The 25,500-nt window shown below is 34.4% G+C and overlaps 1 protein-coding gene across 1 annotated transcript in view; it reads left to right on the top strand.

The window, feature by feature from the left end:
* The window catches only part of LOC142354461 (Na(+)/dicarboxylate cotransporter 3-like), a 47,916-nt gene extending 28,507 nt beyond the window's left edge, over positions 1-19,409 (top strand). Inside the window, exons 6-10 of the mRNA XM_075406763.1 lie at positions 7,271-7,541; positions 8,664-8,790; positions 10,810-10,982; positions 11,237-11,419; positions 19,177-19,409. Coding sequence (XP_075262878.1) covers positions 7,271-7,541; positions 8,664-8,790; positions 10,810-10,982; positions 11,237-11,419; positions 19,177-19,307 — 885 coding nt within the window. The 3' untranslated portion in view covers positions 19,308-19,409. The remainder of the gene's footprint in view (positions 1-7,270; positions 7,542-8,663; positions 8,791-10,809; positions 10,983-11,236; positions 11,420-19,176) is intronic.
* Positions 19,410-25,500: the final 6,091 nt, after the last annotated feature.

The following is a 25,500-nucleotide window of genomic DNA, read 5'->3' as shown; positions in this document are numbered from 1 at the left end:
GTATTAAGTAGTAGGTAAAAAAAGAAAAGGGCAAAAATAAGTACCAATTTTGTATTTTTCGAAAACAATTAATTTCAAAGTCATGAAAGCCATTAGCTACACAATGAAATAATTATATAGGTTCCTTTATTTGTCCACAGGAAGCATGAGAGACTTGTAATTATTCAGAATATGACTTCTACTCATCTACCAAATAGCGTCAAATTTAGAGATAAATCAAAAGTTAATTTTTTTTTCAAAAAAACCTGTGTCGGAGCCAGTAAATTTATTTGAACACAACACATTAGATTTAGCACACCTGCACTTTCCTTCGAGAAAAAAATTGTCATATGTGACCTGTAAAAACGAGACTAGGTAACAAATAGACAAAATGAACTAAAATTAAAAGATGTTTTCATTAGAAAGCCAATGAGACCTGTCAAAATCCAGGAAAGTTCATACAACTACAAAAACAAAGTCAAAGCGACACTTAAAGAAAAATGTAAAAAAATTAAATAAATTTTTCGAGAAAGGCGTATCGAAGCCGCTTAAACCATAATCCACGCCTTTAAAGATTTTTATATATTCAATTGTGCCCTATTTTGAAAGTCATTAAAGTAATATGTGATCTTTCAATAATGCGATAATGTGACAAAGCGAGAAAAAATGTAAACAATGGGCCAAAGCCTAAAAATAAGGAAAAGTTGTAAAATCTAGTAGTATAAAAGCCAGAAAAGCATATTTTGACCATCAAGAAAAATCAAATTTTAATTCAGTAGAAATAAGATGAAGCAGAAGCATTCTTTCTTAGCTGAAACTAAGCTACAAGTTGACCAAGTAAGTAGAAAAAAATTGACAAAGTCCAATAAGCCATTTATTGTTCAAAAATCAAACTTTTTTAAAATTCAAAGCGACCACAATGTTTCGCGTAACGAAACTAGATATAATAATTTGGAACTGCTTATCAAGCCAATTGGACCTATCAACATTGAGCTTTAAGAAGTGTTCTAGAGAAACTTATTTCGGGCACTTTTTGATGAAAAAATCTGAATTTTGAAATATCCAAAATTTTTTTCAAAAAATTAAATCAAAATAATCAGCAATACTTTTTTGTTTTTAAAAATACAATCAACAACAATATTCTTAAAAAATTTGATCCAATATTAGCAAAAATGAGAAAAATTTAGGCGAAAATTCCGGAAAATGTGAATAAAAACAAAACAAATTGGTCAGTATTCACAAAAATTAAAACATCGATAACTCGCTATAGAAAATGCAATTCAAGAAAATCTTTTAACTACCATAATTCCATATTCTACACTGGATGGGCTTTTAAATGATACCTTCAACAACTCTTTACGATGAATATATCGATCGGTCAGAATTGTCTGCAAAAAAACACCAGTTGAGTATATAATTGCTCCCCTCTCAAGAGGGGTCGGAACAATTAGCAATTTATGCAATTGAAAATTATAAATAATTACTGCTTTTACCGGAAAATGGTTTCTAAGATATGGAAAACAACTGTGACAGATTTGTTGATCAAAAGGAACTATGTTGCAAGTACGGTGGGACCACAAAAATATACCAATATTCTTGCAGTTGCTATATTACACATTGCTGGGACGAAATTTTCAGCATGCCATATACAAAAACTGTCGATTGCATTGAATTGAAAAAGCAGTTATTATACATGGCAATTGAAAAAAAACTATATAAAAAACGTTTCTTTGTTTTGTGAAACCTTGCTTTTATAACAATTGTTTCTCTTGAAAAAATATGTTTTTGATAACCAAAAGTATATTTTGAAAAAGATAACTTTCTTACTATCTATTGTCCTCATCAGAGTTTCAAATGGACTAGATAGATTCAAAAAGTCATCTAATCAAAAATTTGTATTGCCATTTATGTATCTGCTAAACACTCAAATTCTTTGTTTCTCTTAGTATCTGCGAAACCTTAAAAAAATTTTCTAATTTTCTTTTTTTGGATCGATATTGCATCAGTTTTCAAAAAAAAAACAAAAAACATCGTTGTTTCTTCTCTGTTCAATTGCTATCTGTTTTTGAGAGACTCAAATTGGTAACAAGAAGGTTCGCGTGATTTTAAGCGCTGCACAAAATATTCAAACATTCATACACGCGCAATGCATTATTTCACTGACATGGTAAGAGCAATGCAGCGAATTTTTCTTTAAGCAAAACGTTTTGTATCAACAGGAGGCTGAAACGAAAGGATGAAAAAATTGACTCGGAATGGGAATTAATCATTGAATCAAAATCTTCCCTCTCAGTTTTGTTTTCAATTTCCTTCTTCAATTTTAAGACTCCTTTTAATAGTTATTGTAATAACGTAACATAGCAGGCAGATTGCTAATAAAAGAGCTGCGATATCTTTGTAGATTTGAGGTCGCAAACATAATGGAAAAAATACGACGAAGATAGATTTCAGTTCTTTTTTTATTTAGATAAGGGCTATAAGAGCTGATAGAATTTATTTTGATTTAGGAGAAATTGTATAAATTATGTGTTGTTTATTTTAGCTGCCATCAAATAATATTTAATTTATTTAATCTCCCACAGATATTACTAAAACATTGCAATTGTTTAATCCTCATTTTCAATTTCTGTCTCGTTCTATATATGAAAAGATTCAATGATGATTTTCTGTGGAAGTCTGAAAACTCCTACGTCACCATCAAATAATGCAGAGCAATTTTGCTCGAAAGATTAGAATCGTTAGCAGACTCAAAAGCAAAAGATAAATATTTTCAAAAACGTAAAAACAAAACTGGGTTTGTTTTTAGAGCTATTGTTGTATTCAAATTTTACCACCAAAATGACAAGAACTGTTTTTCTGGGCTTCGTTCTAAATTGATGTCAACAATGAAGCATTGCTCAGTGAAAATAATTTGTCCAAATAATGAGGTTATTATAATCGCTAAGGAAAACTTGTCTACCGACCCTCCAAAAAAATTAATCATCTTTGAGAAAACTTTCATAAATCTGCGCTATTTTTGACACAAAAAGAAAAGTAGTGGTTCTGTTGAAATTCGTCTTTTATGCTGAAACAATTGAAATTATTAAATTAATTGTTCCGACCCCTCTTGGTTTTTTTTGTTCAGTCAATTTTCGCCGATCGATATATTCATCGTAGAGAGTTGAGACTGGTATCATTAGAAAGCTCGCCCAGCGTAGAATATGAAATTAAAATTTTTTTATTTTTCGTTTTCTAAAGGGAGTTATCGAGATTTAAACATCTAGGAAAAGTAGAGTGAATTCACGATGTTTTTATTCACCTTTTCCGAAATTTCTGCATTATTTTTCGTCAATTTTGCTAAAATTTGTTAAAACTTTTACGAATAGGGTCGTTGATTTCACTTTTAAAGACAAACAAGCTTTGTTGACTATTCTGATTTAATTTTTTTGGTCAAAAATTTTTATAAATATTTAAAAATTTTGCATTTTTCATTAAAAACAGCACGAAATAAGCTACTTTAGTCCATTTTGATCAAATTTACCGACAGTATACACCCAGACAACAGTAATACAATCTTTTTTGACTCAGAATGGGGCTATTCCTACTTCAACTTGCGCTGAGAGTGCTCTGTAATTAAAACTTGCCGTTTTTTGTAACTTTACTCGTTGATTATCAAAAATGCAGAATTTATTTTTGAGTTTTCAACTAACAAATTATTTATAGCTACAACAGTCGAAAATCAACTAATCGTATCGGACAATAAGCATTATTAGGACTGATTTTGGGCCGATCTTCGATTGTTACAATCCAATAAGATTTCGTATTGTAATCAGTCGGTCTTTTTTTTTGAAAAAAGAACTTTTTTAAAAAAAAAATAAACAGAACATATCAAATTAAAGCTCAGGAGCGATAGGTCTAATTGGCTTCCTAAGCAGCTACAAGCTAATGCATTTAGTTTTTAACTTGAAAGTTTATGATCGTTTCGACTTTTAAAAATAATTGATTCTTAAAGAAATAATGGCTTAGTGAGCTTTTCCTCAGATTTTTTCTTAATTTGGTCAACTTGTAGCTTAGTGTTAACAATTAAAGAATGCTTCTTCAATCTTCAATCTACTGAATTAAAATTTATCATCGATTGCGACTCTAAGCCTAAAGTTATTTTTTTCTGGCTTTGATACAACTAGATTTCAGATTTTTTTTTGTTTTTAGATATTTGCGTTTTCTAGTCACATTATCACATTATTGACAGTTCTCATATCAAATAATTAGCGTAATAAAACAAAATTGAATATATTAAAATCCTGAAAAATATAGATTATCTTTTTCACGTCCTCGACACTTCTTTCTTGAAGAAATTAATTGAATTTTTTAATTTTGTCTTTAACTGTCATTATTACTTTGTCGTTTTGGTCGTATGAAACTTCCTGTATAGTGATAGGTTTCACTGGCTTTTCATGAAAAAACAGATGGGCCAAAATTCTGCTAATAATAGATAGCTGATGGCTTTCATGAATTTGAAAACAATCTTTTTCCAAAACTAAAAAAAAAGAAATTTTTTAACTTCGCTAGAATGTTCTTTTATTTTATTATTTTACCTACTCTTCTGTAATTACAGGTCAAATATGACAATATGGGTGTCAAGGGAGGTTGTCAAAAGGAATTGATGTCCCGAAATCCATTTTTATAAAGAATGCGTTAAGACCTTACTGACTTTGACACCGGTTTTTCGCAAAAAAGTAAATTAATTTGATTTTTGTCATGTTTGACGTTCTATTTGTAGATGCACGATTTATCCTGAATAATTGCAGGTCTCAACGAGTTTCTTTGGATGAATAAACGACCCTATTTAAATAATTCATTTTGTAATTTATGACTTTCATGACTTTGGATATAATTTTCTTACGAAAAAAAAATCAAAATTATTATAAACTTTTGGGCTTTTCTCTTTTTTGTCTACTTGTTACCTAGTCTCACTAATAAATGGCCACATACTATATTATCGGTGTCTGAAGAAGGCGCAATCAAATATTTTTTGAGGGCCAAAATATGGCTTGACGGTTTTGACAGCGTTTTCTGGCAAATTTCAATTGAAGTTTTGTTTGTTGTTTTTTTTGTTGTTCATTTTAGCCGCTTAATAAAATGAATAAAAACAGTTTCTAATGCCCTTCTATAGAGGCTTTGGTAATCGTAAACCTTTGGGATACATTACCTGATTTCTAATGGTTTTCATTACTTTTAAGCTAATTGTTATAAAAAAAAATTAAGCGAATTTTTATCTTTACTGTTTTTGTTCTTTTTTATCTAATTGTTACCGAACCTTTTTATGGACTGGTTCGTATCTTTTGTGGTAATTTATAAGTTATTTTGTTTAGTTTTAGGTTTATCTGACGTTATGCTGACTTTGTTATTAAATTTTGTTTTTTAAAACGGACATAAAGTTTTTGATGTAATTAATGTTTGTTGTTGTTGCTGTTTGATTTTGCTGTTCGTCTTGACTCGCTTTCTTAATATTGGCATATCACAGCGATCTAATGCTTCAATTTTACTTCACTGAGTTGTTTGCTTTGATATCTTATCGTTCATACACAATTGTTTTGAAAAGTGCTTGGGCTTTTTTGGGATTCCCAAAAAATATATTTTGGGTTTTTCTATCTGTTCCTCATTTGGTAGACAATTACGCCTAAATTGTGGATGGGCGGGGTCGGAACCTTATGTGCCATCGCACATTACTGAGCCGCCTTGTTTTTCTCTATTATCAGTCCAATTCTGATTGTTTTTACTGAGAAAATGAAAAATTTTTGCTGTAATCTTCTTCCAAAACATCATTGAAGGTCCCATATAGTTTTTTGATTTCGTAGACAAACTTCAAAAAGATTTGGTTCAAAAATTGAATGAAAACCGCTAAAATTTCTGTTCTGTTTTTCTGCATCGGTTTTTCCTCCTGAGCAAAATTTCACTCCTGACAGTAAAAGAAACAATCACGATACCTCGAAATTTCAGTTATAAAGATATGCAGATATGTTCTACGAATCAAGACAAAAGAATATCTTCGCATTAAAACTTGCTTTTTGAAAACTTTGTGAAAACTTTATAATACAGTCTCCAATCCTATTTGAAAAGAATAAAAGTTTAAGGGAGCAATAGTTAGAATAATGTCTGAATAGTAACAACAACGGTTAACGGTTATGTTCCTTTTTTTCAAGAAAGAATGGAAATATTCACTTGTTTGGTGAAATTCACTTTTGGTGCACTTTTGGTGAGATTCACTTTTGGTGGACAAAAACAAACATTAGTGAATGACCAGAATCTGCTGGCCTAAACATTTTGTCACTCTAATTGAGCTGTAAGCGTCGCAATTGAAAAAAAACAGCGAATATTTGTCGTAAAACAGGGTGGTTTTCTCAAAACTAAACTCAAATTTCTGATGCTTCCTCAGCGACAGCAGCAAAAAATATATTCGATATACGTAATTATACGTAAACAAAACCAAAGTTTTTCTTAAGGAAATTATAAATTATTCATCAGCTGAAATTCCTTGCAAAGGTGTTTGAGAGTTCGAAAATTATAATTTTTCACAAGATCCGACTAAATTTTGGCAGAGAAAGTAAGAAACACAGCAAAATTTGAGCTTATAGATTGTTCAGGAAATCAACAGAATCTCTCAAAAAAAAGAAAAACAGAAAACATAGGTTAGAGGCATTGCAAATAAACAATGTTTTTGGTTGCATTTTTATTGCTTTTGCTCGATTAACAGTCTAAATGATTTTTCTCTATAAACAATTTTTTTCTTGATTTTCAATTTTTGAGCGGAGTCAGTTCTTTGCAAAAACTTCTTTCAGATATATACAAGTATCCAGAGAACCTGTTCAAATTAGTTTAATCCTCCATTAAGAAAATTCAATAAGGGTCAATTTGATTGCAGAAAGAAACAAAAACTCCAAAATTGATAAATTGAACGAAATATCACCATAATTGGCGAGAAATTGAGAAAACGTTTTTGTATCATAACTTGACTTAAAGATTAATTAATTTAAGTTTTTTAATGAAGGCGAATGACTGGTAGATGCAAGGAGCATTTACAAATGCTTTATGAAAAATAGCAAATGTTAGAATTGGATTAATGATTTATACTGAAAATGAAAAAAATCTTGTTTCAGAATTAAATTAAAAGTCCAAAATGTATTCCAAAACTTGTCTCCCATGAGACGAGTCTTCGGTTTCTTTGGGATTCCCTTCGGTCAGAAATTGTCTATTCTTTATAGCCAGTTTTTTTTTCTTTTTGGTATTTTAATTCAACATTTGTTTGTTTTAGGCCACCGCTTTCAATTTCGGCACATACATGATATATTCATTGCCTCAATCGCTCATCTGTCTCTTAATAGCTTGGACTGTCATCTATTTCTTGCAAGTCCACACCTTCAAAAAATCCAAATTAGACAATCAGGAAAACGAATCTTTCCGGGAGGTCATAGCCCAACAGTATCAAGAACTGGGGTGTTGGAAACCGGCTGAGATGATTGTCATTTCGCTGTTTGTCGCTCTGGCATTGCTCTGGTTCTTCAGATCACCCAAATTTATAATTGGTACGAAACGTCATCGTTAATTCTGCATCTCATTAGTAAAACCTTAAATTGATTAATGAATAATTGTGTTCTCAGAGCTTCGGTGTTCTCAAAACTTGACACTATTGCTCTTAGAAAGTTGCATTGTAAATATATTCAAACCTTTTCATGAGAAATAATATTAGGCAAAAATTCAAAATGCCGCTTTCTGTTACATTTAAGTAAATAGTTGTAAGAATTGGTTAAGAATACTGAGGAGTTAAAAGGTTGCAACTATGACTACTAGTTTCGAAGATAATTCCGATCAAAAATAATTTTGACTTGATTTGAATTTTGTACCAAATTTTTTTCGCCTGGTTTTTAAAGCTCCTGTGCCCTTTGCAACTTGAAATTTAGGGTTTAATATAAAATATAAATGCCATTAACCCCCCCTTAATATCATGTTTTTGCCTGGTGTACACAAACTTCAATTAAGTGTAAATACACACTAAATAAAGTTCAGGTAAATTTACCTTAACGCAGTTAAGGTAAACCTCTTTTAAGGTAAAATTAAGGTAAAATTTACCTCAACTTTACCTTAACTTGAGTTAAGGTAAAAAATTACCTGAACTGTGTTAAGGTAAAATTACCTTAACTTTTTAAATAACTTTCTGCAGTACATAATTGTTTATTTTTAGTAAAATTATCAAACGAAATGTTGAAGTTTATTACAAGAGCTTTACAATGATCCTTATATGTTGTTATATATATTTATGTTAAAGTAACAATTAGTATTATGATGAAGAAACATAGTCCAATTCCGACAGTTATCTTGCGAAATTTTGATGAAGACCGTTATCTGGCAAGTGCTTTGCAAGAAAAATGTCAGCCTCTGGTATGATTATGTATAATCCTGTACGAGTCTTGCAAGATTCTAAAACGATCTCGCAAAGATAACCGTCGGTTTACGACTGGGGGATACAAAAAAGACTTTTCTCCTTTTCTCAGTTTCAAAAATATGCAGTAATAGACCCGATATTAATACATATATAAGTTGTTTATCTTTTTTATTTTAAGAATATGTTTGCCTTTCATCGGTTTCGTTAATGAAAATATTCCTTTTTGTGTGATTTTTTTTATTTATTTGTTTGTTTGTTTTTATAGGTTGGGCAGATGTGTTGGGTCTGACAGGTATTTCTGACTCATCAGTTGTGATCACAATTGTCCTCGTCCTGTTTGCTTGTCCTTCCTTTTCAGACGAACCCAAGGCCGACAAAACTTTGCTCACATGGTACAAAAATTTGAACAAATTTTGAACAACTTTTTACTGTTACATATTGCGCTTCAGTTGTATACATAACTAAATCGTCGTCTGGTCAAATTTGACCAACCGTTTAGCTAAAATCCGTGGTGCTGTTAATGCATAGGGTTAAAAAACGTTTGCCGATTTGGTATACATGCGCAATATGATTAAGATAACCGATATCCGAGAGATTCATTTTCCATTTAGATATACCTCTGTTATGAAAAGATAATTTTCATAAATCACAACTTACTTCAGTTTGATAGCAATTATTTCAATGGTGTTCATTTTTACGCGAACGAATGTTATCAAGTTGAAAATCAGATTTTTCTCTGCGGCAGAACAAACGAACGGCTAAGCAAAGGTTGAGCAGAATTTTGAAGTCACTTCTGTACTGTCATCAATGGTCACGTGACTCCGCTTGAAGTCACTGAAAACTTCTGGAGTTCATCGAGTGTCACTCAACTGTTCGAGATATTGAGTCAGAATTTCAAAGTGATTTCTGTAGAGTCACGTAAACATGCTTAAAACACGAAACGCCGACGTTTTAAAATGACGAAAGTGAACTGAAGTCAACTTCTGGCTAAGTAGGAATTTCTGGCATTTTAACTTCTGGCACTACAGATATTGGGCATTTTAAAATGTGCACGCAAATGTTTTAACGTGATGTAAACTTTTTTCCATTGAACTAGTATTTGTTCCTACTTTCTCCGCGGCATTAATTTTAATTCCTCTTTTTGACACATCATTCCTCTTTTAATGAGCAATAAATTTTTATAAGATCAAAAACACACCCCGAGTTTTTAGTGCGGGTAGTTAAATACAAGTTGCTGGAAAGTTCTCAAAGCAAATAAGAATTTCTGGAGTTTGTTTCGAACCATGGTTTGAGATATTTAATTATAGATAACGTGACTTTGAGAAGGCGTTTATCGAGAAGTTTATCGAGAAGCGGTTCGTGATATTAAGTTAGAATTTTTAAATGATGTTTAAATTGTACGCGATTGAAAAACACAGGTGCGCGTTATAGAAATCAAAAGTCCGCAGTACCAACAGTTAAAATGCCAGACGTTGCTATAGACCTAGCCAGAAGTTGACTTTCCTTGACATTTGAATTATTTTAAAAGAAGCGCGTTATTTTAAAACATGCTCGTTTTTTGTATCAAGCAAGGTTACGTGACTCTGCAGAAGTCACTTTAAAATTATGACTTAAAATATCGAATCGCTACAAGCCAGTTCTAGATAATATGCCAGAAGTTCCGTCTGACTTCAAGAAGAGTCTCTATACTTCTACACTTTTTTGAGAGATATGAGTTGCCAATACAATAGTTCCTGAAATTTTGAACTCTACTTTTTTTAATTGGAACTGCGATGCAACACTTGAAAGAACGTGTACGTGCGTGTTTTCTCCTAAAACTTCTCTCACATGAGTTTGAAGAACCTTAGTGTAAATCAAGATCGCATAAAAGTCTAAGGCCAAAAAAAAATTGGAAAAGTTGTTTTTTAATTGAGAATCACCAAGATTTGGCGGATCGGATCTTTTCCGTTTGTGCCCCCCCCCCCAATACGGTATGCGCCCCGCAGATACAGAACACGTGACATTACATGCTAAATCATCATATAAAAATATGGCACGTGCATCTGGGGGGTGCAAATAATATGTGCCCAGTAAGCTGGGGGGGGGGGGTGCACAAACGGAAAAGATCCGGCGGATCTATTTTACCCCCCCCCCCCTCCTCCGCAGTGTTTTCTTGACCCCTCACTTACAAACTTTGTGTTGCTATTTCGGACTTTACATTGTATAAAATAGCACGTATGCCTGATGGTGTGAAATTTATACGCTCCCTAAATTCGGGCAGTATGAGGGGGGGGGGATTAGATCCGATTTGGCAGACTTCTTACACTTGATTATCGACTAGCCCAGAACTGATGAAATTTCGGAGTTCGGTACAGGGAGGTTAAAGCAAGTGAAGGCGAAAAAAGTTTATCTATCATCAATAAAGTTTTCAGGCCGGTGATACACCAGAAACTGTCGTGGAGTATGTTATTCCTTTTGGGAGGGGGATTTGCGATGGCCTTCGGAGTGAAATCTTCTGGACTGGATCTGGTCATCATGGAGGGCCTCAAATACTTCAGCAACATTCCCATATTTTTCCTACTTTTCATCATTGTAACTGTCGTAGGTAAATAGCGACAATTTTCAATTTGTGTTTTCAGGTGTCTTTTCTTCCCATGATGTGAAAGAAAAACGGGTTTTCCTCAGATTAGGTAAAAAATTGACCGGGAATTATTTTAGGCCCTTAAAAAATCAGTTTCAGTTATAAGTATCTGAAAAGATTTATGAGGGGGGGGGGGGGGGTTGAAGGGGAGGGCGCGTGAGGTGAGGGGGTTGGGGTTGTTTGAGGAAACAAATCCACAACTTAATCCATGTTTTCAGGGTTCCTGACTGAGTTCACGAGTAACACTTCAACAGCTTCGATAATCCAGCCAATCATGGCTAGTCTGGCTGAGGCACTGGGGGTACACCCCTTCCTGTTCATGATCCCAACTACCATTGCATGCTCATTCGCTTTCTGCTTCCCAGTCGCAACTCCACCCAACGCCATCGCTTTCAGTGAAGGTAATTAAATTGGGAAGATCTTTTCCGTTTGTCCCCCCCAAAGTTACAAAGCACGTGTCATTACACAGTAAATCATTATTAATAGCCGCGAAGCGATAGCGGCTATTATTGGGGACATCGTGGTTTTTTACAATCCAAGAATTGGATTGTATTGGTGCTCTGTCTTTTTTTTATTTTTGTAAGATGTTTTCACACCTTTTTTCGTGACTTTGAGCTTTCAAAACGGGATAAACAGGTAACGCTCAGCGGGCATCAAGTTTCATTAGAGGCCAGCGTTTAGTAGTCCCTCAAGTACTTATAGTGGTGAAGCTACTGGGAAGGCCGTTATTCAAGGTTAAAAGGTCATTTTTAGAAGTTTTTGAGCCCAAAATAATGCCATTTTGCGCTTTTTTCGTCATGTTTTTGGATTTTTTGTTGGATCAGCCTACAATTGAGGTTTGTAAAAGTCGATAAAGGGTTTTTGCAAGACGAAATTCCTTTTTATGGCCATTTTACGAGCTATATGTTTTGCTACTCTAAACATAAACATGGTAATTTATACCAATTTTTAACATTTTTTTTCAAGTTTTTTGAAAATTTTGGGCGTTTTTGAGTTGTTTCAGCCCTTGGAGTCAAGAAACCTCTTGTGGGGCCAATTAATAGGTCATTATAATGTTTCTAGTGGTAAAGAAATGGTTTGCAAAATTTTTACTTCACAAATTTTAACAATTTTTTTGATAAAAATTGCAGTTTTTTTTCAAAGTTTCTAACATTTATTGTCATTATTCAAGTTTTCTAGCCCCAGTGGCAAAACACCTAATCTAGGGTTTGCTAATAAATAAGTTTATTGAAAATTTTTTATTGGCCTTGGAATGGTTTTATTGGTTTATTGAAAATATTTTAATATCACAAATTTTGCCATTTTTTTTTAATAAACTTGCTTTTTTTTAATTTTAAAAATTTTTGTGATTTTTCAGGCTTATCTAACCTTAACTGTGAGTGAATCTCCTCTAAATGTTGATAAAAAGTTATTTCATAGTTGCTGGTGGTATGGGGAATGTGTTTCCAGATTTTAATTTTACAAATTCTATCGATTTTCAAATTGCAATTTTTTCTTTCAATTTCTGAAATTTTATTATTTTTCCTCAGTGGCCAGGGAACCTCCTTTAGGGTTTTCTAGCATGTTACTGCATAATTTCTAGTAGCAATGAAATAGTTTTCAGTTTTTTAATATTGCAATTGTAGGCAATTTTTTTAATAGAGCTTGCATTTTAAAATTTTTGATTGTTTAATTTTTTTTTAATTTCTTGCCATTTTCTTAGTTAAGCGATCTGTACTGGCCAACGAAACATTAAATATTGCCGACTTGTTACAAGACAGAACTCCAGAAGAAAATAAAAAATGGTTTCGAACATTTTTCCAGCCATATTTCAGTAAGTTTTTCGCTTTTCATTTTTTAATATTTTGAAGCATTTGTTATATTTCTCAAGTTTATTTACCTTTTGTGGCAAATTGATCTGTTTCAAGGCTTTTGCGTGAGTTAATAAGTATATTGATTTGTGTCATATATATGGTCTTCAGGTTAAAAGCTTCAAAAGGTCTGGCAATAATTATTTTTTTTGTTTAGTTCGTTTCATTCTTTTACTTTCTCAACTTTTGAGATTGTCTTTTTGGCAGGAATTGTTCAATTGATCTGTTGGTCAAATATATTGGGTCTGTTTTGCATTCAATTCCTTGGATTGTAATTCAGGACTTGTCCTGCTATGTTTTTTTAATTCGTCGTCTCCATCGATGATACTTACGACCTGAGTTCGTGGAATTGACTTCTTGGAATTGACTTCAGTGACTTCTATTCCTTTGCAATTAAAATTTATGTGCGTGACGTCATTTCTGCTTTTAGGTCAATTGCGTGACTTACCTCACTCGAAAAAATGACTTCTGAACTTACTTATGAAACTTTTATGAATATTTTATGAATATTTTAATTAAAAATCAATAGTGTGCATCTAAGTAGTTGCAAACTTATATGCCCTAATTCTTGAAAATTAGTCTTGAGTTTTTGATTTCGAATATCAATTTTGAAAAAGCTCTCCTTATAGACCTATGTGTCATAAAATTGACAGTCCGAAGCTAACCCAAAAAGTCTAGTGGTCTATCAAAGGACTGGTGGTCGATCTGTCTATCTTATTTCTTTAGGTGTTTCAATTCATGGAAGGCCACAAGCGTCTATCGCGGCTATTTTCCGGCAATCTGCCGGCTATGTTTTAAAAATATGGCACGTGCGTCTGGGGGTGGCGCAAATATTATGCACTCACTAAGCTGGGGGGGGGGGGTGAAAACGGAAAAGGTTCTGAAATTGATCGCCGTTTCAAATCCCATTATGATCGACAGCCGCATTTTCATAAATTTATAGGCCCGGGACGAGGGTTTTGCCGAACTTATAGGCCCGGGACGAGGGTTTTGCCGTAAATACACACTTCCTTCCACAATTTCCACACTTTCAGTGCTGATTTTAAATAGTTTATGTGCTTTCACTACATAGTTTTCGAACCTTCAGTTCAGTATAGAACAATATACGTCCAATTTCTTCCACAGCGCCGTTTGTCTTCTTATTAAACACAACTTTGGCTGTTTTTGTTGCAAAAAGAAGTGTTTCACTCTTTGTAATAGTTTTACCCTAGTGATCGAAGAATTCAGAAACTTGCAAGAATCTTGCAAGCAATCTTGGAAGGGAATACATACTACTTGCAAGCTGCTTGCAAGATTCTTACAAGATTTGAATCATCTTGCAAGAATCTCGCAAGATTTTGAATTCAACTTGCAAGTATATTGCAAGATTATGAATTCATCTTGCAAGTTTCTTACAAGATTATGAATTCTTCGATATTTTTTTTATATGGTTCGCTGGCTGCACTCGGGGGTTGATCGAGCTGAAATAGTTAAACTACTGTCGGAAAATCGGAAAATCTAATTAAGTCTAGATAAAAGACCAACTTTTTCAAGATTTTCTAGTATGATTTTTGTGGTTCATCCATCCTCCTTTTTCATTCCGGGCTGGAGACCGGCAGTGGCGGAGTTGATGAAATAAACTATAGAAGTACTGATTCAGTACGGCAAAAAACAGCACTTACACAGTTCTCCAAAACAAACAAAACGACTAAACCAAACAAAAGAAATCAATATGAAAACAATACAGCAAAGAAGTTATCGGAAAATGATCTCCAGTCAATCTAAAAACCGACTTTTTCGAGAGTTTCCGGTATAAATATGTTTCTCCGCTACTCTGTTTTTATTCCGGGCTTTCGACTGGCAGTGGCGGAGTTACTGACATCAATTATAGGAGTATTGATAGAGTAACCTATAGTAGTACTGATAAAGTACGGCAAAAAACCACACCTACACAGTTTTCCAAAGCAAAGAAAACGACAAAACCAGACAATAGAAACCAATATGAAAACAATTTTGCAAAATAGGTTGTCAGAAAAAGGGGCTGATTTTCTGTATGATGAGTCTAAATTATAATTGGAATAAAAGAAATTTCAAAATTTATCAGTACTTTTCGAATGAAATAACTTCAAGGACATTAATATCAAACGCTGTCAACTGAAGGGGTCAAATTGGTTCATTTAAATCTCATTAGGAAGATAATTGGACCTAAAATTGATCACAAAATTCATTACAACTGAAAAAGATTTTCAATTATCGATAGAATCAGTAACAAAATATTCCAACTGGTTGTTTCTTTAAAAAGAATTTGTTTGAATAAAAAATGAGAGAAAGATTGAAAGTGTTTGTTTTCGTCGCTCTCTAGAGTTGGTTAATAAAACTTAAAAAGGACGGATTTGGTTGGCTCAAGATGTCTTTAGTTATTTGTCGAAAATTTGTGTTTGAATTCAAAATCTTGCAAGAAACTTGGAAGATTCTTGCAAGATTTCAAATTCAAAACGAGTTTACGAAAAAAGTCAATTAGGTTCAGCTCTGCTTATCAAAAAATGTGATATCAGTCATTTCATTTGGTTTTCAGTTAGTTTTAGCTGCCAAAAATACACAAATCAATTTTGCAGAACTCAAAGCATGCAAGATTCTTGCAAGATTTTGAATCCGGGCTGAAAATTCTTTCAATGAATTCGGTTTTGTAAATTCTTAATACACAATAATTTGCTTCAAAGATGTTTCCTAAAAAAGTTCTGCCCTGATTTTTTTTTGCCTCGATTGATATCTTGTGACATTCCTACAAGATTTTGAATCCTTCGATATTTTGTTACCTGTTTCGCTGGCTGCACTCGGCGGTTGATCAAGATGAAATAGTTAAACTACTGTCGGAAAATCGGAAAATCTAATTAAGTCTAGTTAAAAGATCAACTTTTTCAAGATTTCTAGTATGATTTTTGTGGTTCATCCCTCCTCCTTTTTCGTTCCGGGCTGGAGACCGGCAGTGGCGGAGTTAGTGAAATAAATTATAGGAGTACTGATTCAGTACGGCAAAAAACCGCACTAACACAGTTCTCCGAAACGAACAAAACGACTAAACCAAACAAAAGAAATCAATATGAAAACAAAACAGCAAAGAAGTTATCGGAAAATGATCTCAAGTCAATTTAAAAACCGACTTTTTCGAGATTTTCCGGTATAATTTTCTTCGCTACTCTGTTTTCATTCCGGCCTTACGACCGGCAGTGGCGGAGTTACTGAAATCAATTATAGGAGTATTGATAGAGTAACCTATATTAGTACTGATACAGTACGGCAAAAAACCGCACTTACACAGTTTTCCAAAATAAACAAAACGACAAAACCAGACAATAGAAACAAATGTGAAAACAATACTGCAAATAGGTTGTCAGAAAGTGAGGCTGACTTTCTGTATGATGAGCCTAAACTATAATTGGAATGAAAGAAATTTCAAAATTTATCAGTACTTTTCGAATGAAATAACTTAAAGGACATTAATATTAATAGCTATCAACTGAAGGTGTCAAATAGGTTCATTTAAATCTCATTAGGAAGATAATTGGACCTAAAAATGATCAGAAAAATCTTTACGACTGAAAAAGATCTTCAATTATCGATAGGATCAGTAACAAAATATTCCAACTGATTGTTTCTTTAGAAAGAATTTGCTTGAATAAAAAATGAGAAAAAAATTGAAAGTGTTTATTTTCGTCGCTCTCTAGAGTAGGTTACTTAATCTTAAAAAGGACGGATTTGGTTGGCTCGACATGTCTCTAGTTTTTTGTCGAAAATTTGTTTTTGAATTCAAAATCTTGCAAGAAACTTGGAAGATTCTTGCAAGATTTCAAATTCAAAACGCGTTTACGAAAAAAATCAATTAGGTTCAGTTCTGCTCATCAAAGATTCTGATATCAGTCATTTCATTTAGTTTTCAGTTAGTTATAGCTGCCAAATATACACAAATCAATTTCGCAGAATTCAAAGCATGCAAGATTCTTGAAAGATTCTTGCAAGATTTTGAATCCGGGCTGAAAATTGTTTCAATGAATTCGGTTTTGTAAATTCTTCAATACATAATAATTTGCCTTAATGATGTTTTCTAAAACATTTCTACCCTGATTTTTTTCGCCTTGATTGATATCTTGTGAGATTCTTGAAAGAACCTTGCAAGTTTTGAATCAGCTTGCAAGATTCTTGCAAGTTTTAAATTCACTCATCACAAGGGTATTTCTTACTTGTATTCATCACATTTGAGCACTTTTTGTCAAATTTTGGTGCGCTCTCATTCAGCAATTTTCATTACTTTTTCCACGCTTTTCTGTCATAATTTCCTGACTTTCAACACTTCTCTTACATAATTTCTTCACTTTCGTGAATTCTTTTGACCTATTCTCCACAATTTTCTCGCTTATTTCTACAATTAGCCACCCCAGTTTTATACAACTTCAACGCTCTCCTAACATTTCCCGTTTTAAGCGCTTCTGCCACATAGTTTCTGCACTCTGACTTCATCTTTTACATATGCTCTGCATTTTTTTGTAATTTTTACCCAATAAGACAATCACAAACTGAATTCCATTTAAAGCTTTGGTGCTTATGTCATGTATTTTTTTTTCAAATTTTCACTCAAAGCTGCTCTGGATTGTATTTAGGGATATCATATGTACATTCATATATACATTCATATATCATACGCACATAATTGGTGTTTGTTTTAGCCCTGTTCATGTTTTCTCTAAAAAGTTCTTAGATTACAATATTCATGTAATGAAATTGTCATGATTACAAATTATTACAATATTACAAATTTTCATAGACGACATAATATGAAGTTGTCATTTTTCAACCCTTTTCAATTATGAGGTCAACCCAGGATACCGTGCTTTTTATATATATCGTTCCTGTCAATAGTTCTTGCGATCTTTCCATTTGCGATCTTATCAAGGTTTTCTGCCAGCCGGAGGATAGTGGCAGAGCAAATCAGCGCTGAATCAGTCTAGAGACATTCTATTTTTCTGGATGGCCAGTACTCTGTTCATGTCTAAAATTACACTGGCTAGTCTTCATTTTTTAGTAAATTATGCTGCATGAAAAAAGTATGATCAGATTATTCCCGCCAACAAGGCTTGCTTTATATGCAATTCGAAATTCCACTTTGGTACTTGTAACAATTAATTTGCGTAGCAAGTCGTAACCACTAATCTAAATGGGCGTTGTGGTAATTGCCTACAAACTAGCTTGAGTAAAAAGAGTTTGTATACTATTATAGAAATTTCCACTTATAAGTTACAAAATTATGACATTACTATGCTCAGACTTAATTTTGGGGTATGCATAAGTTTAGCATGGGCCAGCTCTATGACCTCAATATAATCATGATGAAGAAAAACTGCACATAAAGAAATAAAGTTCTGAAGATGCAATGTTGCAGAACTGAATACATGTTCATACTCTTTAAATATGCTGGTTCAGCGCTGAAATGCTCAAGTCCGAGCACTCATCAACTGAATTTTGCTTGTGACGCCATTTTTCACTCCATTTGGTCAAAAATTTTAGGCTGGTTACAAGATCAGTTTTTGACTAACTGACGTAACCCATTCGAAAATTAATTTCCAATTGCTTGAACTTCATATATTTTTTAAAGAGCTTTATGGAGCTATATACAAGTTCTTATCATTTCCACGACCAGTGAAAATTAATGAAATTAACAACCAAGTCATCATTGGCGTCTCAACTCGATTCAAATTTTTAAAACTCACTCCCGAGACATTAAGCTCGATGCAAAAATTGTGAAAAACACTCATCATAGAGAGTATAAGCAGGCACATAATTTTAAAGGTATTTTCATTTTTATAAGTTGAATTAAGTTCCTTGAACTGTTTACAACTAATAACTATAAACGTTTTCAAGAGGTACCCCTAGTGATGAAAAAATTTAAAATCTTGCAAGAATCTTGCAAGAAATCTTGCAAGGGAATGCATAGTTCTTCCATTTTTCTTGCAAGATTCTTGCAAGATTTGTATCCATCTTGCAAGATTCTTGCAAGATTTGCATCCATCTTGCAAGAATCTTGCAAGATTTTGAATTTACATTTACCTTTTTGTCCTGGTTACCTGGCCGCTTTTTTGCTGTTGGTTGAGCTGAAATAGTTAATCAACTGTCGGAAAATCTTCTGAAGTCAAGTTAAAACATGACTTTTTTGAGATTTTCAGATACGCTTTACAGCTCTCGTTTAGGTGATGTCCCTTTTAAAAGTGGGTGCTGTTTTGACGTTGGAATGCGTTGTAGCGTAACTTTCGCATGAAATCAATTTTAACTCTTTAAAGGTACGCTCCGAGTTCGAGACATGGTCAAATGCGGATTCATGCTCAACATTCTCTGCTTCTCAGTTGCAACAGTCTGGGCTTTCACTTGGGGCGAACTAATGTTCTCGATGACGTCACAGCAATCGCCCTAACATCGTGGAAAACTGGTCAAATATGAAAACTTAGAACTAAAAACTCAGAATATTCCTTATTCTATATTGAAAAAAAAACTGAAACCAAATTTTTGCTTTCAACTTTATTTTACCTACCCAAAATGAGGTCTGCAACCCTGTAATACAGTTATGGGCTAGACTGATTTGGGTCGCAGAAAAGGGTTAAGACCGAGATCATAGTATGCATGAAATTTTGGTCGCGACGTTCCGTCTCGCCTCTACTCTAAAACCCGGGCTGACAACCCAACCCAGAGTATTTCAGTACTCAAACTGCCTATTTCAATAAATTGTAAAACAGTACTGAACGGGGCTGGGTAAAAATTGGGGCCGGATAAACGCGGTAATTGAGCGCTTTTACCCAGCCCCCATTTTTAAAACTCTTTCGCCTAAATACACTAAATATACTATTGCTTATGTTCTCATTGCTTATTAAAAACAAAGTTATGAGAAATTTCGTGAATTATCCAAACGCTATTTAAATATGCATGCATAAATGACAGAGTCCGTCGTTATAATTCGCATGAAATCATAACAAGCCTATATGGCAAGCATAATAAGGTGATAAGGGTTTACAGCACACTATTGACCAGGGTTACAAAAGTGACATAAAAATGGCTCATGAGAAAGCTATGGCAAAATGTCATGAGAACGTTTGAGATATGCAAGATTAGGACATCACTCGCCCCTTTTTCTTGCTCGCTGCTTTGTCCTTTCTGGCTATCCAGGTTGAGGTCGCGCTCGAAATCGCCTCTGATCAGACCGTCCCAGACAACTGGGACCTCTGATCAGATCGTCCCAGACCGAAGTGACCTCTGAGCAGACAAGTTCCAGACAACTGGGACCTCTGATCAAATGGTCCCAGACAATTGGGACCTCTGATCAGATCGTCCCAGACCGAAGTGACCTCTGATCAGACAAGTTCCAGACCATTGTCCAGACGAAAGTGCGCTTGAAGCTTTTTTCCAGACCATGTAATTCGAGCACACTGGGAACATGTGTGCGCTCGAAACTCGTCTGATCAGGGGTCACTTCGGTCTGGCCACCTCAACCTGGGTAGCGTGTTTAGCCTTAATATAGGTATTTCTCCGTTCTCGGTCAGTGGAATTAGTCACACTATCATCACCAACAACTTCATCTTCGACAACTGCCCCGACGTTTTACCGATGTTGAGTCGTCTTTAGCCTGCTCAGTTTCCTTGTCGTTTTTACGGCTAGTGTACTTGGCCTTTATATAAAAGGCATTTTCTCCATTCTCGTTCTGTGGAGTTACTGGTACTATCATTGCTAGCACTACAATCGACAACTTCTTGTCTGGTCGTCCTCAGTCTGGCTAGCATTGCCTGTTGCCTCTTGACCTTGCGAAGACCATCAGAACCACAAGTACTATGACTGTAGATAGTGCCACTACGGTTCCAAGACACCTATAGCAAGAAATGTCCTCCCTTTGTTAGCTTTTTATTCGTTTCTTTGATATGCCTAAAGAACGCAATTTTGGAACCCCCAGTACGTTTGACCCCCCCCCCCCCCCCGTTACAGAACTTGTCATAACATTAGTAAATCACTATTGTAAAGATATGACACGTGCGACTGGGGTCTGCGAATAATATGCACTCACTAAGATGGCGTAGGGGGCACAAAAGTAAAAGATCCCCTATTTTAAATTGGGAGTGAAAAATCTTATTACTGATGCTTGTTGATACCTTGCTTGTTGATATAGTAAGTCCCATAAAGTTGCAACGCAAGCGAACGTTCGAAAAACTCTTGACATAGAAATGAACAACGAAATACTGATCTCTGCATGTTTAAAGTTTGAACTTTGACCTTTGGAACCTTTGATAGCGTTGCAACTTTATGGGACTGACTATACTGATGCGAAGTACCTACGTTGATAACTTCATCTTCAGCGTTAAGTATAGCGTGTCCCATAAAATTGCATTAGACGAAGATTTCAAGAACACTAATTGAAACAACGTCTCAATTGAAACACTCAAATTCAAATTTTAAAATGCCGAAAATCTGCGGTGCCAGAAGTTGCTACTTAGCCAGAAGTTGACCTCAGTTGACTTTGGGCATTTTAAAACGTGCGCGTTTCCTTTGAGTAATGGTTACGCAACTCTGCTGAAGTCTCTTCGAAATTCTGACCTATAATATAGTAAGTCCCATAAAGTTGCAACGCAAGCGAACGTTCGAAAAGCTCGGGGCATGCAAATGAGCAGTGTTTTGCTAGCTATCTGCATGTTTTAAATTTGAACTTTGACCTTTGAAGCGTTCGATAGCGTTGCAACTTTATGGGACTGACTATATCTCGAACCGCTTTGTGGTTCTCAATATAGTCAGTCCCATAAAGTTGAAACGCAAGCGAACGTTCGAAAAAACCCCGACGTGCAAATGAACAATGATTTGACTCAACTTTTTGACTTAACAAATACTCTGCCTGCTTTAAGTTTGAACTTTGACCTTTGAAACATCCGATAGCGCTGCAACATTATGGGACTGACTATAAACGCCAAAAGTTGAGTCAAGGAACCATTACGTCAAATATAGTCAGTCCCACAACGTTGCAACGCTATCGAACGTTTCAAAGGTCAAAGTTCAAATATAAATCTTGCAGAGAGCAGCATTTCGTTGTTGATTTGCATGTCGAGAGTTTTTCGAACGATCGCTTGCGTTGCAACTTTATGGGACTCACTATAGTTTGTCCCATAACGTTGAAATAAGCGAGACGTCAAAAACAGGCAAGATAGCATCAAATTCATTTGATTGTCAACGTTTTTTCCATTAAGCTTCTATTCATCAATTTTTTCTACATGTTTTGATTTTGAACTTTGACCTTTGAACTCCAACTTGTGGCTTTTGAAACGTTCATTTATTTCAACTTTATGGGACACGCTATATATAGCGTGTCCCAAAAAGTTTAAATAAGCGAACGTTTCCACGAATGTAGAAAAAAAATGATGAAAGAAAGATTAATGGATAAAACGTTGACATTCAAATGAGCACATTGATACTCAATTGCACGTTTTTGGCGTTTTTCGAGGGTTTGCTTATTTCAAATTTATGGGACCGACTATAAAACACAAAACGCGCACGTGAGAAAAACACGGAAGTCAACGGAGGTTTACTTCTGGCTAAGTATAGTCTGTCCCATAAAGTTGAAATCACCGAAAACACCAAAACATGCAATTGAGCATGCAAATGAGCAGTACTGACAGTGTTTTTGAAACGTTCGCTTATTGCAACTTTATGGGACACGCTATAGCAAGTCCCATAAAGTTGGTTGCAACGCAAGCGAACGTTTAAAAAGCTCGGGGCATGCGAATGGGCAGTTTTTTGACTGGATAGCTGCAAGTTTTAAATTTGAACTTTGACCTTTGAAACTTCCGATAGCGCTGCAAATTTATGGGATTGACTATAAACGCCAGAAGTGACTTCAAGCACAGCCACGTAAACTTTTTTCTAAATGGAACACCAACTTTTAGTAACAGTCTCAGTTCAATTGCAACAGTCACGAAAATTTCCTCAGTCACATACACATACTCGTCATCACCAGAACACAGACACATGAGTAGCGACCATTAAACGCATATGTCAGCCCCTTAAATCGTATATCCCAACAGGCAATCCTCAGTGACCGTAATAAATAATAATAATAATAAATTGTTTCCAGAGTTTTGATTAGAAAAAAAACTTACATTTAGAAGTTATTATCGAAAAATATTTATGCATTTAATACTCCGGGAGAACACTTTTAGGCCAAGGTTGGCCTGTTTTCAAGTGTCTCTAACGAAAGAGATCGTAAACATCAAAGATTATATGTAAAGATTAATAAAAATTTTACTAGCTACATAAAACAAATTGTTGGGAGCTTGGAGTTTACTACTCGGTTTGGTCTCACATTTTAAACCAATATAGCAACTCATCATTGTCAATAATATATAAGTCCAAAAACTTGTGACAAAAGTCCTTTACTTGCCCTTTTTGAGAGATCAAAAACAAAGTTGACAAAATTGGGAAAAAAGTTAAGCAAGCAATTAACCATTTCACGAATTTTTGGTTGCACTGAGAAACTTTCAAACTTGTTCTTAAATAAACACAATTTGCGAGAACTGTTTCGCGCTTTTGCTATTTTGAGAAGCTCTTCCCTTGAGATACAGTTTTTTAAAACTGGGATTTCACATTCTTTTCGTATTTTGTTTATTGCCATTTTGAGTATTTCATACAGGTGGAGCTCTGATACATTATAGAGTAGCAGTCAAATTTTTTTTTGAATGTTATGATTCTGGCTATTCTATTCACCATTTGATTCAGGTGTTTGAGTATTTGGTTGCTTGTGTAAGCTTAAACTAAGACTCCGTATTGAATTACTGGTTGCACATATGTTCGATAGACTTGAACTAACTGATTTGTTGTTAGGACCTTCCTAATTCGGTAGAGAAGTGAGCAGAAACCTAACATTCTTTTCGTTAAATTTTTAACATTTTCTTGAAAACTTAATTTATGGTCTACCTGAATCCCTAGATACTTAAAAGTTTCAACATTTTGGATTGTTTTACTGTTAATATACACCCTTTCTTTGAATTTTTTTGCACTCTTTTAGAAAAATTGACGCATTTTGTCTTCTCAACGTTTAAAGTCAGTCGATTTCTATTCAACCTGGAGGCTGTTTTCTGAAAAATTACACTGATTTTAGTTTCATTTGTTTTGGGTTCAATTTTTGTGTAAACTACAGTGTCATCTGCCTAGAGGACGGATTTTATGTCAGATGTTTTGAGGGTCAGATCATTTATGTATATAATAAAAAGCAAGGGACCCATTATTGAACCTTGTGGGACACCAGTTTTTATGCTCCTCATAGATGACTTCTTCGAGCCTATTTCAGTGTATTGAGATCTTCTGCTCAAATAGGACTTCAATACTTTCAAAACATGTCCTCTTAGACCATAACTGGAGCACTTTGCTAGTAAGATTTGGTGGTCCACGGTGTCAAAGGCTTTTTTGAGATCCAAGAAAGTACTGATCATATTTTGTTTACTATTTAGCCAATTTAATCGAGCATTTTCGCTGAGTTCCACCAGTGCATCAATTGTGCTGCGGTTTTGTCTAAAACCTCATTGATTTTTATTTAACAATTTTTCTTTATTAAGGAAAACAATAATTCTGTTGAAGATAATTTTTTTTTGCGTATAATTCACAATTTGGGTATAATGCGAAAGACATAAACTCTCTGAAAAGAAGTGAAGGGAACAAATGTTAGTGAACGTTGGGGAGAGACGAGACGGAAATAATATACGACCTTTTCTGTTGGCGAAAAAAACGTAGGGAAACTTCATCTTCAAAAATTGCAAAAAAGGCAGCAGAATTGATAGCGAAGCAAACTTCTTGATGAACAAAGGTATCAAAAATCGAATAAAAACTATTGTAGAGGTACGTACTTAGACGAAAGTGTCAGTGAATTCAATAGCTTGACTTCGCAACACAATGTGATTGCCAGAAGTGCAGAAATATCTTGAACAACTTGTAAAGGCTCAAGAGATAAAAACGTCCCATCGACGACAGTCGAAAATCCTCAACAACAACAACTAAAAGAACAAATCATTTATGATCATTGTATGATTAATGGGTAGTCGTATATCCCGGGTCGAGGTTTGGTCAATAAATAATGTAAGATTAGCGGTGATTAGCGGTGAAAAAAAAATTTCACCGCAAAGCGCCCGCATCTTTTAACGTTCAATGCGTTCATAGCGGTGAATTTTTGTAAGATTAGTGGTTAATTTAGCGGTGAATTTTTGTAAGATTAGCGATTTTAGGGGTGAAAATATTTTTTCACCGCTTCGTGGTAGCGCTGAAAAATTTTTTTTCACCGCATTATGCTAGTAGCGGTGAAAAATGTTCTTTCACCGCTTAAGCGGTGAAAGAAAATTTTTCATCGCTACGAGCAGAATGCGGTGAAAAAAAATTTTAAGCGCTACCACGAAGCGGTGACAAATAATTTTTCAGCGCTACCGTCAGAATGCGGTGAAAAAAAAAATTTTATGCGCTACCACGACTCGGGGTTTTCAAAGCAACATCATTTTTTTTACATTACCTGAACCAGCACCCAAGCTGATTTTTTGACAATGACAATCCAGACAGCTGCAGACATGTGCCAACTACGTCCCCAACATGAGGTGCAC

This window comes from Convolutriloba macropyga, chromosome 15 (assembly GCF_964194025.1).
Source record: "Convolutriloba macropyga chromosome 15, txConMacr16.3, whole genome shotgun sequence".
Lineage (NCBI taxonomy): Eukaryota > Metazoa > Xenacoelomorpha > Acoela > Convolutidae > Convolutriloba > Convolutriloba macropyga.
The sequence above is the reverse complement of the archived record's forward strand: the minus strand, read 5'-3'. Positions and strand labels throughout refer to the sequence as shown.